Source organism: Oryza sativa, chromosome 5 (genome assembly GCF_034140825.1).
Source record: "Oryza sativa Japonica Group chromosome 5, ASM3414082v1".
NCBI classification, from domain to species: Eukaryota; Viridiplantae; Streptophyta; class Magnoliopsida; order Poales; family Poaceae; genus Oryza; species Oryza sativa.
The window spans coordinates 19,123,856-19,137,921 of NC_089039.1; the positions used below are offsets into that span (position 1 = coordinate 19,123,856).

At 47.2% G+C, this 14,066-nt stretch overlaps 1 protein-coding gene across 1 annotated transcript; it reads right to left on the reverse strand.

Moving 5' to 3' along the window:
- LOC4338684 (xylan glycosyltransferase MUCI21) lies at window positions 1-8,553 on the reverse strand. The gene is made up of 4 exons (XM_015784912.3): window positions 7,956-8,553; window positions 7,711-7,836; window positions 6,995-7,615; window positions 1-1,173 (listed from the first exon to the last, which is right to left on the reverse strand). The coding sequence occupies exons 1-4, from the start codon at window positions 8,212-8,214 to the stop codon at window positions 449-451; spliced, it is 1,731 nt and encodes a 576-aa protein (XP_015640398.1). The 5' UTR covers window positions 8,215-8,553; the 3' UTR covers window positions 1-448.
- Between the last annotated feature and the right edge of the window lie 5,513 nt (window positions 8,554-14,066).

Genomic DNA, 14,066 nt, shown 5'->3' on the forward strand with positions numbered 1-14,066 from the left:
TGATCTGTAAAGAGAGTCTGGATTCTATTGCACTTTGTTACAGAATGTTGTTCTTACATCAGGACACCCCAAAGAATGAAAGAAAGAAGAAAGAAGGAAAAAAGCTCTTGCAACTAGTAGTATAGACTAACAAAAGAAGATGATTTATGAGAACCCCTAACCATAAATTATTCTTCTCCCTCCTAGTAACAACACCGAACTGAAAACGAATGCACTGTGCACGGAGGCGATCCCTACCAATAAATCCAATTCTATTTACAGGATCTCCCTTTCTTTACCCTTCTTAATTATACTCCTCCCAAACCCCCCAACCAAAAACGAGCAGAAAAATGAAATGAAAAAAAAAATAAACCGAGAAAAAAACATGGGCAAATTAACAGCTGTGATTGATTGATTGGTTGATTAATTAACACCTAATTGACGGAGAGCTTGGTTTAGCCAGCCACCCCTACCTCGCCGCGGTCGTCGTCGCCGCCGAGGCGGCCTTGCCGCAGGCGGTGGCGTTCTTGAGGTGCAGCCTCGCCGACCGGAGCAGCTCGCCGAACCTTTTGATGTTCACAGTGACGTTCTGCCGGTCCATGTACACCTTCTTCATCTCCCACCACCCGCGGCTGCTGATCACGGAGGGGTCGCGCACGACGGTGCTGTTGACGCCGTACTCGGCGGCGAGCGAGCTCTCCTCGGGCGCCACCTTGTACTCGAGGTACCCGAGGCCGAGCTGCTGCGCCGGCTTGCCGTAGAACGCGTCGGCGGCCCAGTCGAGCCCCACGGGCACGATCTGGAGGAGCACCGACCCGGGCCGCATGAAGAGGAAGTGCGTCACCGCGGCGCCGTGCACGGCGACCATGGCGTCGGCGGAGGAGAGCGCGGCGTGGATGGCGGGCAGAGGGGTCTGGCGGCGCAGGTTCATGACGTGCGGCGCGAACCCGGCGCGGCGGCAGGCGGTGACGATGTGGGGCAGGTTGAGGAGGACGCGGTTCTGCTTCCGGATGAAGATGACCAGCTTCGGCTTGGCGACCTTCGCGTGGTCGTCCGGCCGGAGGCACGGCCGCGACGGTGGCGCCGCGAGCGCGAGTGGCACCGGCGGCTGCGCCGCCGCCGCCGCGGCGGTCGCCGACGGCGTCCGGCTGTACCCCTGGTGGAGCAGCGCCTGGAAGTCCTGGATGCCCTTGCCTGAAACCACGTGCAAGTACAACATTTTGAGTTTTTTGCATAGTTTTTACTGTACCATCAATATACTCCAAACAAGATTAATTGCATAGTTTTTGCATAATTCTGAGTAATCGCATGATACAATTTCACATTTTCAGTTGATCCATTCCAGTAATATATGACATGCACATGCGCATTTCAGGGAACCGAAATTTCAAAAGCTTCAGAAAATTCAGAAAAATATTGAATTTAAATTTTTAGAATGTTTTTTTTTTGCTAATCTAATAAGTTCACAAAGATTCGAAATTTTCATCTAGAATCACATCCTCCTAGAACCCATTGGTAAACCCGAAATTTCTAAAATTTCAGTCCAGAATTCTGAGCCTCACTATTCCTTGTACAGCTATCCTGTGTAGTACGAAAGCAGTTTTACGAGTGTCTCCAAACACCAATCATCGGTTGGTCGCCTGTGGAAAACAGCATCCAACGACGGTCCGGCGATCCAGCGGCGCAACTGCGGAATGGTCCCGTCAATGGCGTCTGCTCTTCCCACCCATATTGACCAAACTGATCAGTGATCACTCGATGGCTTTACCCAAACGAGGACAAACAAACGGGGTGCAGCAGCTAGCTACTACTCGCTCTCTCACTTGGCCAGCCAGCCAGCCAGCAAGCTCCACGCTAGCCACGCCTTTGCGTGCGTGCCCGGCTAGCTCAGCTAGCTAGCCTCCGGCGACGACCAACAACCATCGTGAACCTAAAGCTACCACCAACCTGCACGACGATGGCTGGGTCCATGGCACTTGATCCAACTGCTCTCCAGGGCTTTCTCTGCTCCATTGCACTGTACATCACATTGTACCGCCTGACCAGGCTAGATCTGGGCGTGACAGCTTGATCAAAGTTGCTTCACATCGCAGCCTCTCCGGCCATGGAAACTGATCTGGTGGTAGCTAGGCTGGTTACTGGTATACTTTAGTGGTTTGGTGTACTACGATCGTAGTCTTTGTACACAATTCCTAAAGACCTTCCTGCTCCCCTCAAATGTTTCTGTCCAATTCTTGAAGGCTGGGACTTGTAACGAACCTTAAAGTTCAGGAGGAGCATAAAAAAAATCTGATAAATATACCTAAGTACATTGTTTTTTTTCTTTTTATGTCAACTCTAGTTTCTTTCTAGGATGGTAGTAATTCACTCAGCACACTACAAACCAACCAAATGTGTTTTACTGTCTCGACTAGTTTGTACTATTTCATTTTCAGTATGCACCAATGGCCGACCAATCATGTGCCTAAGAATAGCACTAGCATGAATCTCGCGAGCAATGAAGATTCGGCAACCAGCTGAATATCAACGTGGAAAAGACTAATGGGACTTACCTCATACTAGTACTTTGATACCTTCATGGTTATCAATGCATATCAGGCTAACACTAATTAAGCAAGCGAAAGGGAAACATTGAGATCCAAACAGAAAACCTACGGATATAAACTGTGCAATCCATTATCTAAAAAAAAAAACTGTGCAATCATTTTTATACCCTAAAATGTGTCCACCAAACTGTACCGACTCAAACCCACCGACACCCTGGCCATAACTTTGCACCTGCTTTAAACCCATTATTATCATTACTACTCACTCAGCTCAACCCTCTGATCAATGATCATGTCTTCTTTTCCCTTCTTTTCTTAGAGCTTTTAAATTTTCCTTTTGAGGGCTTTTCTTTTGGTAGTCCAATGACCTTTCAGTGGTAATCACAAGCTCTCAGGCTCTCAGCTCTCCTTTCATTAAAGAGTTCCAACCCTTAGGTCAATCACGAACCTTTGCTTTGGGGTTCCCAGTTATTAAATCGACTCGATTTTTACTTCAGATCACATGGACTTTATCAATTCAACTATGTGCGCTACTTTAGCCAGCTTTGCCTTGTGTTGTGACTATAGCTTGTGGTGTATTTCGTTTTTTTATATATCTCTGAGATTAGTATCAAAGGTTGAATTTTTCAAGCTCAAAATAATCTGAGTGCACGATCCTATGCATCCTATTGACTAATTCCATATAACTACACATGGTAAACCCCCACCACCAAATCAGATATTGCCTAGTGTACCATCGTTTTAACTTTACTGTTACTAGGGGATATGCAAATCCATTTGCCACTAGTCCATAATACTACTATCACAGTATCACTGTGCACTCCTGAAAACTCACGTGACATCTGCTGCTACAGTTCTAGATACGGGTATCTTGCGCTAGTAAAATACACCAGTCTACGGCATGTGAGTATGTGACACGAGCAAGTGTCACAGTAGACGGCATCCCGAGACAGAATAGCACAGTACAATCCAGAAAACCAGACGTTCTTTCTACCATGCAAGCTGTGCACTATTGTTTGGAAGACATTTTTTAATAAGTCGACGCGATCACAAATAATTTTAAGAGTTAAGACGAGATTTTTACACTCTAGTACTTTTATAGAGGTTCAAAAGTCAAAACTACTGGACCTCAAGGGGCTCAAGAAAAGTGACCGGGGGCCCACGCATCAGCGAGATCAACAAAAGGCATGCCATTACATTACACGAGCAGCTAGCTACCTTAAACAAGGTCCACACACCAACGTGACCTGTCCTACACAAAACGTCATCCCACGGACCAGATGCATCATCACATACCCAACGCTGATGGGCGAAACAAAGGATGATGCATCCGGAGGCCGTTTGCCTTTGTGGCGGTTTTTGGTTAGCTAACCGCCCAAATTCTCTCTCTCTACTACACACCTCTCTCTCCTTGCATCAGAGCGTGGCATATGGTCCCAGCAAGATATATAGGTCACCATCCCCTCCATGCCAAGCTCAGCAGAAGCGATCGAAACACATCGCAGCAGGCACGTAGAAATAGAGGCCTGTTTGATGCCACTCTTGACAGTAATGTGTTACCAGCCGGGGTGATGCCCATCTCTCCGAGCAACTAGTACTACATAGCATCACCTCGAATGAATTGCTGGTACTCCAAACAACAACTAATCCCACTCAGATGATTAGGACACCACGGCATTCTATATGCATGGTCGTTACAGACTACAGAGAGAGAGAGAGAGCCACACCAGCAAAGGGCCGGCGCCTCCGAGTCCCTACATGTCCCAGTCAAGCCCAAAGTTTTTGACATATCTCCTTATCACTTTATGAAAGGCTCCTCTTCTCTATTGTTTTATGAAAGAAAAAAGAGCAGAAATTTATGATGGAGAATATATGCTGTGGATTCCCACGCAACTAGAGCCATTGTTAGGCATGGACAAACGTTGGTTTTCATACTTAAAAAGTGTTCGCTATACGATTGTCCACTGGTTTCCTAGCAAAGATATTATTATCCATCATAATCAGATATACGACTTATGGACACAAAATGCAGGAGACTATATGCATATCATTTCCGTGCTCTTCAGCTAGATGTTGCGTGCAATCTTGTACTACTAAAAAACGAAAATTTCGAATTAATGGCTACTCTATCTTCATGAGGCTGTAGCACACTAGCACAGGGCTTAGGAGCAGCAAATTGAAGGCAAGGATTCTAGTGAGTTCCAATCAAAAAGTGATGGAGAAAAAGAAAGAGATGCCGTTGCTGTACCGGGCTCTCATGCTATGGACTGTGTAGCTTCACTACAACTGACAGACAAGCATATAAAAGACTGGGGATCCTAACCCTGGACAGCTATTCAAAGAAGGGGCAACATAAGGACGTACTGTAGTTTTAAACAAATTAAACTGTGTAACATCAACACAGCGCATCACGATTAACGAATGCCCTGTCCATTTCTATATCTTAATCCTCACTTTGATTAACAAAAACCACACGCGCCTAGGGAGGGGACCCAGTTGTAATTTTCTGAGATTTTAGGAAGTACGGCTTGCCTCCGACATGTAGCGGAGGCAAGCCGATTCTCTGAACACAGACACGGCTCGCCCCTACATGCTTGGTCGATCAAAACAATTCCATGCACATGCAGATGCAGCATCTCCGGTTCTATTCTTGCTAACCCAGGCTTAACCAATATACTAATCTCGCCTCTGCAGGAGTAACGTGCTGTAAATGGTGTGATTTACAATGCCGGGGGGACACTGTAGTTTACTGCGGCGAGCCCAAGATCTGCTACAGTAACAGTGGCTGGGATTATCTTATATTCTTTATTTATTAGGTGCGGTACATGGATTTCATTGGGCTATAAATGGAAGAACACACTATAATAACTCGGGTCGGCCAGATTAATTGGACTGTGCAACCAACTCTATGTTTGTGAAGCTGGACGTGGAGTGGATGGAGGTAGGTACACTGCTGCTGTGGAGCCCCTCTTGCGTTTCCTACCCCCATAAATAAACGATGCCCAAATCTGACATAAAGTATTTCAAATCTCAGTTGGACTACTTAATTGAGATTCAACTTCTCCCTCATTCCGATTAGCATAGCCATTTTCAAAATTCAAATCAAGGTACTCTTCTAACACCATCAACTAAACCAAGGTGGTGATACACATTACTGCTTGATGAGCAGAATTGGTAAGGAAACGAATCAAAAATAAACGAACCAAATCAACTCTGCTGTGTTTAGTTCACGCTAAAATTAGAAGTTTGGTTGAAATTGGAACAATGTGACGAAAAAGTTGAAAGTTTGTGAGTGTGTGAAAGTTTTGATATGATGGAAAAGTTGAAAGTTTGGAACTAAACAAGACAATTAAGTTCCAAATTATAAATTCTGGCTTTGGTTTATAAGGAAACGGGCAAAAATCATTTTGTTCCCAAGGAGGCCCTAATTTCCGAGCAAGCACAAAAACGGCGGGGGACACGAGCACGTTGAGCAGCGGTGGTGGAGGCGCCGATTGGCTGGCCGATGCGACCACCGGCGTCCGTCTCGCACCCCCGCATTTGTGAGGAACAAACCCGCTTTTCCCCGCAGCGCTTTTGCAAAAGCCATCTTTTCTTGCCAATCCACTCGCTCACCCATCCGTCCATCCATCCACCGCGGCGTATTATAATCTGCGCCATTATCTCGCCCGCGCCTCATGATCGCCGCAAGATTCCCCTAGCAGACACAAACCCAACCCAACCCACCATCGCTAGCTCCTCCTCCGCTTTCTTTTTCTCCCCCAACCAAACCACCCACTCGCCGCACACGCACAGGTGACAAAGCCCACACTGCCAATGCCGTTTTAATACCGGCGAGACGCCGGGCACGCGCGCGCGCGCGGCGGATGACGAAACGCACCGGCACAGGAAGGATGGCGGCGCGTGCAATCCACTGTACCACGCTGCTCTGCGAACCTACTAGCCGTAACAGCAAACTGTACTACCTACTTGTAGGGGTAAAAAAAAAACGAAATGGTAAGGCAAATTAACTGATCGCTGCAAATTAATTAGCCCCTGCCACGACAAAACGGGGAGTAAATTAACTGTAGCAGTAACTAGTAGTATAGGCGAGCACGATGCCTCGATGCGTAGGAACGAATGATTTCTCCGACCAGCATTAGCACGGATCTCGAATTCTCGATCACGGCGAGAGAGGAGATCAGCGTGAATTCATTCTCGCACGCCTTTTCACCGCATCGCCATCGCTACGCTACTCCCCCTCTTCTCAAGCAAGCTTGCTGCTGCATCAACCACCACCACAGGTGGATCCCGAAATTCTAACGGAAAAACTACTAGTAACCGGAATCGTGGGATGAAATTGGAATTGTGGTGGGGGACAATCCTAACGAACCAAGAACCAAATGGACGTCGCAACAGCAAAGCGATTCAACGAATGTGGAAATGGAATTGCGAAGGGTGGGGATTTGGGGGGGGGGGGGAGGGCGTACCGTTGGGCATGAGCTTGGGGTCGACGACGAGCTCGCCGTGGATGCGGAGGCCGACGATCATCTCGGAGAAGCAGTGGACGCGGCGGTCGTAGCGGAAGTCGACCACCTTGTAGTTGGTGAGGCGCTCGAGGACGGCGCCGTAGCGGCCCAGCCACCAGTAGTGGTACTCGAGGACGACGAACACCACCTCGCCGGCGAACCGCTGCGCCGTGATGAACAGCGGGATCAGCCCGTCGCTGAACTCATGGTACACGTTCCCGGTGTACCCGCCCGTCGAGAACACCACCGCCGGCACGCCCGGCGGGTGCCGCACGTCGCACCGCCGCCGCAGGCTGTCCTTGCCGGTGTCGCCGGCGGTGGTGCCGTTGCTGCCGCTGCCGGCGTCGACCACCGGCACGATGGTGACCTCGTCGATGGTGCTCATGATGCTGCCCTCGAACTTGCGGGTGTACGGCCGCACCTTCTCCGGCGCGCTGCCGCGGGGGGCGTTGTACAGGAGCACCGACGAGGTGGACGGGTCCGTGCGCACGTCGCCGCGGAGGTAGCACACGTCGCTCCGGTAGTGGCTCCGGTCGCAGCACAGCGCGCTCTCCGCCGCCGCCTGCCCGCCGCCCGCCTCACCTGCGCACCACCCGATTAGCACACCATCCCCAAACCGCCAATGAATCAGCAGCAATCAATCCAGCTGAGCAAAAGCGATTAGCTCCTCTCCTCACCGTTGATGAGCGCCGAGCAGGGGAGCGACGCCGGAGAGCGAGTCTCCTCGCGAGCCTCCAGGTTGTTCTGGTTGGACGGCAGGTGCGTCTTGAACGCCTCCACATCCTCCCGCCGCTCCACGCGCTCTGCGAAGCACAAGAATCACCGCCATTAAAGGACACCGAAATCGGTTGGGGGGGGGGGGCGAAGCAATCAACCCAGAAGCCGACGGCGGGCGCGGCGGCGGCGGTGGGTGGGGGAGTACCTGAATCGGCGGTGGAGACGACGAGGGAGGAGCTGGGGATGCGGACGACGGTGAAGATGCTGTACACGGTGAGCACGAGCAGCGGCACGATGCGGCACACATACCTGCTCCTCCCACCGCCGCCGCCGCCGCCGCCTCCCCACAGCTTCTTGTGCGGCGGCGACGGCGGCGGGGACCTCCGGATCCACGACGAGCTCCGCGACACGGGAGGCTTGGCGCTGTGCTGATAGTGATGCTGATGCGACGACGCCTGCTGCATCCTCTCTCTCTCGCTCTCTATCTCTCACCGCCGCATGCTACGCCGCCCACAGCTCACAAACCTCACCGGCAAGGCCACAAATCGAGCTGCCGGATAGATATATACACCGCGAGTGCGCGCGAGGCTAGGCGGGTGAATGGCGGAGGAGTGGGGGAGGAGGGATTCGAGCAATCGAGCTAGTAGTAGTAATGGCTCGTCACGATCAGAGGTGCAGGAGAAGGGGGAGAGTTGAGGAGGGGAGGTGGGAAGAAGAAGAAGAGGAAAATGAATGAGGAGGAGAAGGGACAAGGCCGGGCTCGGTCGGGAGGAATCACATGGAGGACAAAGGGAAACGGGGGCGAATTTGATGACGCTCACTGCTACTGTACTAATTATGTGCGCGCCCGCCCGCGGGTGCTAATCGCGATTCTCCCACTGATCCCCTCTTTTCTTCAGTACCTTCTTCTGGGCTGTCAGCAGCTAATCCGCACTATTGGCGCACACACTGGCGGTCAAAATCGATCGTAGTAGTATGCCGCATGTGTTCAAAATGGGGGTACTGCCAATGTGTTATGAGAAACCTTGTGGCGTTGGGGCTCATGTTTCATTGCGGAATTATTTTTGTACTGGGCTCAACATTTATTTTTCTTATAGTAGCATAGTAATGATATGTCTCTGAACTTATAGTGCCATTATAGTTTTGAGATGTGGTAACGGGTTACACCAACTGACATCAGTATTCACAAACGAGTAAGAGTTGTGATATGTCTTATGGGCTATTAATTGTATCTATACAACTTGTCTAATACGTGAATATATAGAATGTCTTTTGTGACATGATTTTCTTGTTGTTTTGGAATTTTTTTTTATAAATGATACCTACACGGCTATAGTAATGCCATTATTCACAAAGCGTCAAGTTTTAGATGACCATGTTATGTACTCCTAACTAGATGTTATGATAACTCAATAGCTATAAATACTACTTACGACATATATAATACTTAGATGGTTAAATAGATGTTTCAAGAAAGAGTACATTAAAACATTTGATTAAGAACCACAGTTTCTAATGGATTGGAATATTTTGAGTCCTAATGAGCATACAATTTGTTTTATCTAGATGATCATGTCGCTTGGTGGCAAGTTGCTCAAAAATCTTCAATGTGGTAAGTGACAACAAATCAACAGAATAGTTCATGTCACCCCTAAATATTTATTCTTGTAACACACTATACATGGCTAAATGGTTTTATAACAAATTGCACGTCATCTTAGCATCTGCTGGCAACCTTATTATTTGGTAAGCTTGGATATACAGTAGGTTTGTTCATCTTAAATTAGAATGAACCCGTTGGAAAACTAACCATAGGCGCCTTGCGAGCTTGCCCGATCAACTTATACAATCAAATGCTAATAATGGGTTAGAATACAATAAATGAGCTTTCCTGAATGGTGGTATCTTCACAACCACTTGAGATCCGTAATGACATGATCTGCAACACAGAGAGTTATATTGTCTTGGAGATTCTAAATTAAGTGCTTACCGTCTGACCTAGTACATTTGTAAATACGATTACTACTTCCTCTGTTTGATATATATTCGTCTTTTTTTCTTTAAAAAGTACAGACGCAGACGCTCATAATACACGGACACTTATCCTTATGAGCATAAACACATGTATCTTAATCTTAAGATTGATAAAATCATCACAGACGCCTAGCTATTGACGGTATGTCACCAACCACTGTTGGAATAATTAATTGTAAATATGAGCACCCCTGTCAAGCCTAGTATTTAACCTGATGGGTAGGTTCCACCACAATTAATCTAACCAGTTGAGAGCTATGTCCACTTCACACTGAACGTGTAGAGATGTAGCCTAGAGGGGGGGTGAATAGGCTTTCCTGAAATTTTCTCAACAATTACAGCGGTTAAATTAACAGGGCCCGAAACCTCCTGGTGATGAACACCGGAACTTCCGGGCAGGATGAGTAGCCCGAAACTTCTGGAGTTATTGAGCCAGGAACTTCCGGGCAGCTGAGATAAATTAAAACTGAGATGAAAAACATGTCCTAGCAAGGGAAGTTTAGGCACACAGAGGAACAAGATGAAGATCGCAGAATATCAGCAGATTCATACAAAGATCATACACAAGAGAGACAAAGACGATTTTTTTCCCGAAGTTCGGATTACACGAATCCTACTCTCCGTTGAGGTGCTCCAAAGAGCCGGGTCTCGATTAACCCCTTGCCTCACTTATGAAAAGATCCCAGAAGAGGTCCACAGCCTTCAACTCAACACTTCTAGGTCATTTTCTAGAATTGAGTGACCACCAAGATCCAACTCAAAATTTCTTCTAGAAAAGACCACAAGTGCAAGTTGCTCTACCTAGGACAACCTCTGAAAACTCAGCACAAGAATCTTTACTCACTTACCTTGTTTCCTTGTGGAGGTGAGGAAAACCTTCCCAAACTTTCCCGGGACATCCACAAGATCTTTGGAAGCTCACGGGCAACACCTAACCGTCTAGGAGAAGATCTCCAAAAGTAATAAGCCCAAGTGACAGCCCACAAGATATCCAAAGTGCTCAATCAAACCTAATCTTCAAGCCATCTCCAAAACACTCCTACACTCTCATCTAATCTCATAATCTCACAAGATATGCTCTAGATTTGAGTGGAGGAAGCAAATGAAGCTTGGGGGTGGCTAGAAAACCCTAGAACATGAATGAACAGAAGTGGAATCGCCAAAAGGTGACCTGGGGATGAAATCCATATATATAACGGCTAGGTGACGCCATCTAGCTGTTACTCACAAGTTTGAACTGGAAACCTGCTAGGAGGTTCCGGATAAAAGTGCCAGGAACTTCCGGGCAGCACTTAGGAAATTTTTGCAAATAAACGGTGCCCGGAAGTTCCGGCCAGAACCTCCGGGTAGCCCTCTCTGTCCCGGGGAGAAAAACATTTTTCAAAAATGATTCCAAAAATCTTTTGACTCATGGATAAGACTAAGAGCACTTTGTATACCCTAGAACCACACTTGAAACCCCTCTTAATAGTACGGTTTTTCCTAAACTCAATTTCGAAAGTGAAAAACCTAGTCTAATCACCTTCGATGATTTTTGCACTTAGGAACATTCGAATTGGGGGGTCTCCTTGCATTCTTAGCCATCACAACTCGCTTTGGGACTAAACTCCTGTGAATAAACTTGATAAACACGTTAGTCCCCTTTAACCACCTTGTCATTAATCACCAAAACCCACTAGGGGGTTTAAGTGCATCTCCACACACATGTTCGCTTTTGAACTACTATATCATTTTGCCTGCCTTGCCTTTTTTTTTCTTTTCCATAAATATAATGGGAGTATCTATAAAACATTCAACATTTTTTAATGAATGTTTTAATTATAACTATATTATAATTGGGGTATAATTACATTGTATCTATAATATAGTTACAACTTAACTTATATATGCACAAATATAATTGGATAAAACAAATGGTGTGGACGATTAGCAAGCAAGCATTCAGCCATCCTGTAATTCGACTCTTGGCTTCAGCATGCGTGTGTAATTTTTCCCATCCTGTGCAAATCTCGAGGCGATCAGAGGATCAGAAAATTCAAAAGTTTTGAGCAGAAAAAACCGTCCAATGTTTTTTTAAGCCATTCCGAATTACAATTAGCAGAGACACATTGTAAGATGAATTAGTTACAGTCAGCATATAACAGGCAATTCTATACATAAATCAGTTCTATACATATCACAGTATCACTATTTTTAGCCTCAATACCATTGCCGATCGCACGCTAGCAGCTTAGCCGCACGGCGCTTCATCTTGCCAAATAAGCAACCATCTCACTCCTCCTAACCGTTTTTCCCAATTTCCCACTAGCTTTACTACTCCACAAATCTGCGTGACAGCGACCGTACGTGCACGTTACACTTCCGTGGCGCGACTCGGCCCGCCCCCGCCGCCGCCGCTGCACACCCTGCACCGCGGCCGCTCGGTCCAAACCTAAGCACAACTCTGTCGAGACTCGAGAGGGAACGGGTGAATCGATCTGAACGGGTCGCATCGCATCCCGCGATGTACGCTGGCGACGCGCACCATACTCCATCCCACTCCGCCGCCCGCACGGCTGCTTCTCCCCCTCCCGTGCGCGACCGCGACCGCGAGAGCCCAAGAAAGGAATAGCTAGCGCGCGCCAGGTAGTTTGCCGCGCGGGGTGGAAATGCTTGGATTTCTCCGTGCGGTTTCCTTTTCCCCCCCGAGGGGTGGGACGGATCGGGAATAGTATTATCGTACGTCGCCGCCCACCCACCACGCGTGCGTGCGTGCGTGAGCCTGCGTACATGCTCTCCACGAACGCAGGGGATATCGCGAGAGACGTGGAGGAGATCGAGTAGTAAGGAGACCGAATCGATGGGAGAGATCGGTAATCGGAGGAGGAGGACAGAATAATTAACCGGTGTGTGCTAGAGATTATGGAGTCCGACACAGATTAGCACTCCACTGCTAACTAAGAAAAAGAAATGATTGATTATTGAGAGTGGATGAATGGGCAGGCAGGGATAGATTATTATACAAGTATTTTGTTGGCCGAACTAGAGGGGAACTAGGTGGTGTTTGGATTAAGCACTAAACTGTAGTCACTATAACATCGGATGTTTAACGCTAATTCAAAATATTAAATATAGACTAATTACAAAACTAATTGATAAATGAGAGCTAATTCGTTAGATAAATTTTTTAAGCTTAATTAATCTATAATTAGCATAGGTTTACTCTAACATCATATAGACTAATCATGAATTAATTAGGTTTAATAAATCCATCTCGTAAATTAGTCTAGAGTTATGAAATAGGTTTTATCGTTAGTTTACGTTTAATATTTTTAATTAGTATATAAATATCCGACGTCATAGTTTTAGTCCCTAGTGGTCTTAGATTCTTGGGGTCGGAGTCGGAGGGTTAGTGAGTGGAAATGACGCCATTAGCTGGTCGAAAATAATAGTGGAAAAACGCCGCCCGTGCCGGCGTTGTCATAGGTTTCGTGTATAGCGCCCGGGGGAATTATTTTCTTCTTCTTTTCGTTCAGGACCGCTTGGTTTTGTTTCTTCTGATGAGGATCGGAGTTCGTGTGCATCGCTCCTTCTGGAGAGATGTCGTGAGCTATCCGGCCTGTGTGTTTCCAGAGAACACATGGTTCAATGACAACATGACAACAGCACGGGGTGAAATCGCGGTGAAGTCATGGTCCTGTACGCCGGTGGGCTGTATGTGTAAAACATGGAAAAGTTCTCCAGAAAAAATGAAAACGTCGGTGACGTCTACGCAGACTTAACTCTGCAGGGCAGTACGGTGCTGCTGCTGCTGCTACGGAAGCTGTGGATCTCCTAGTTACGCCAGCCACCGTTGCCATCATCCACAGTGCTAGTGGTACATTTTGTACTCTCTCCTCGTAGTAGTAGCATGCAGCAGCAATAGCCACGGGTACTGCACGCGGCGTCACGGACGGTGGATCGAATCGACCGAGCGGCTGGTGGTGGCGGGGGCACGGAAACTACTGCAGCGACGCAGGGGGAAGCAGTAAATGGTCCGAAGCTTAGGTAGGAATGAAAAAAAATAGAAATAGAAAAAACAAAGTGTAAAACAGATAATTGTAAAACACGGAAAAAATCATCAGATTGGACCGAAAAAAAAACACAAGAATCAGATGAGAGATATACTCAAAGAAATTTTTTCAAGAGGTTGGTTCTCTTGGTAAATTTTCTTTAAAACTTACGTTCAATAAGCTATTACAGATAAATTTTATAGAATTTAGAAAACTTCATTCCTTTAAATCAAATGACCAAATATAAAAAA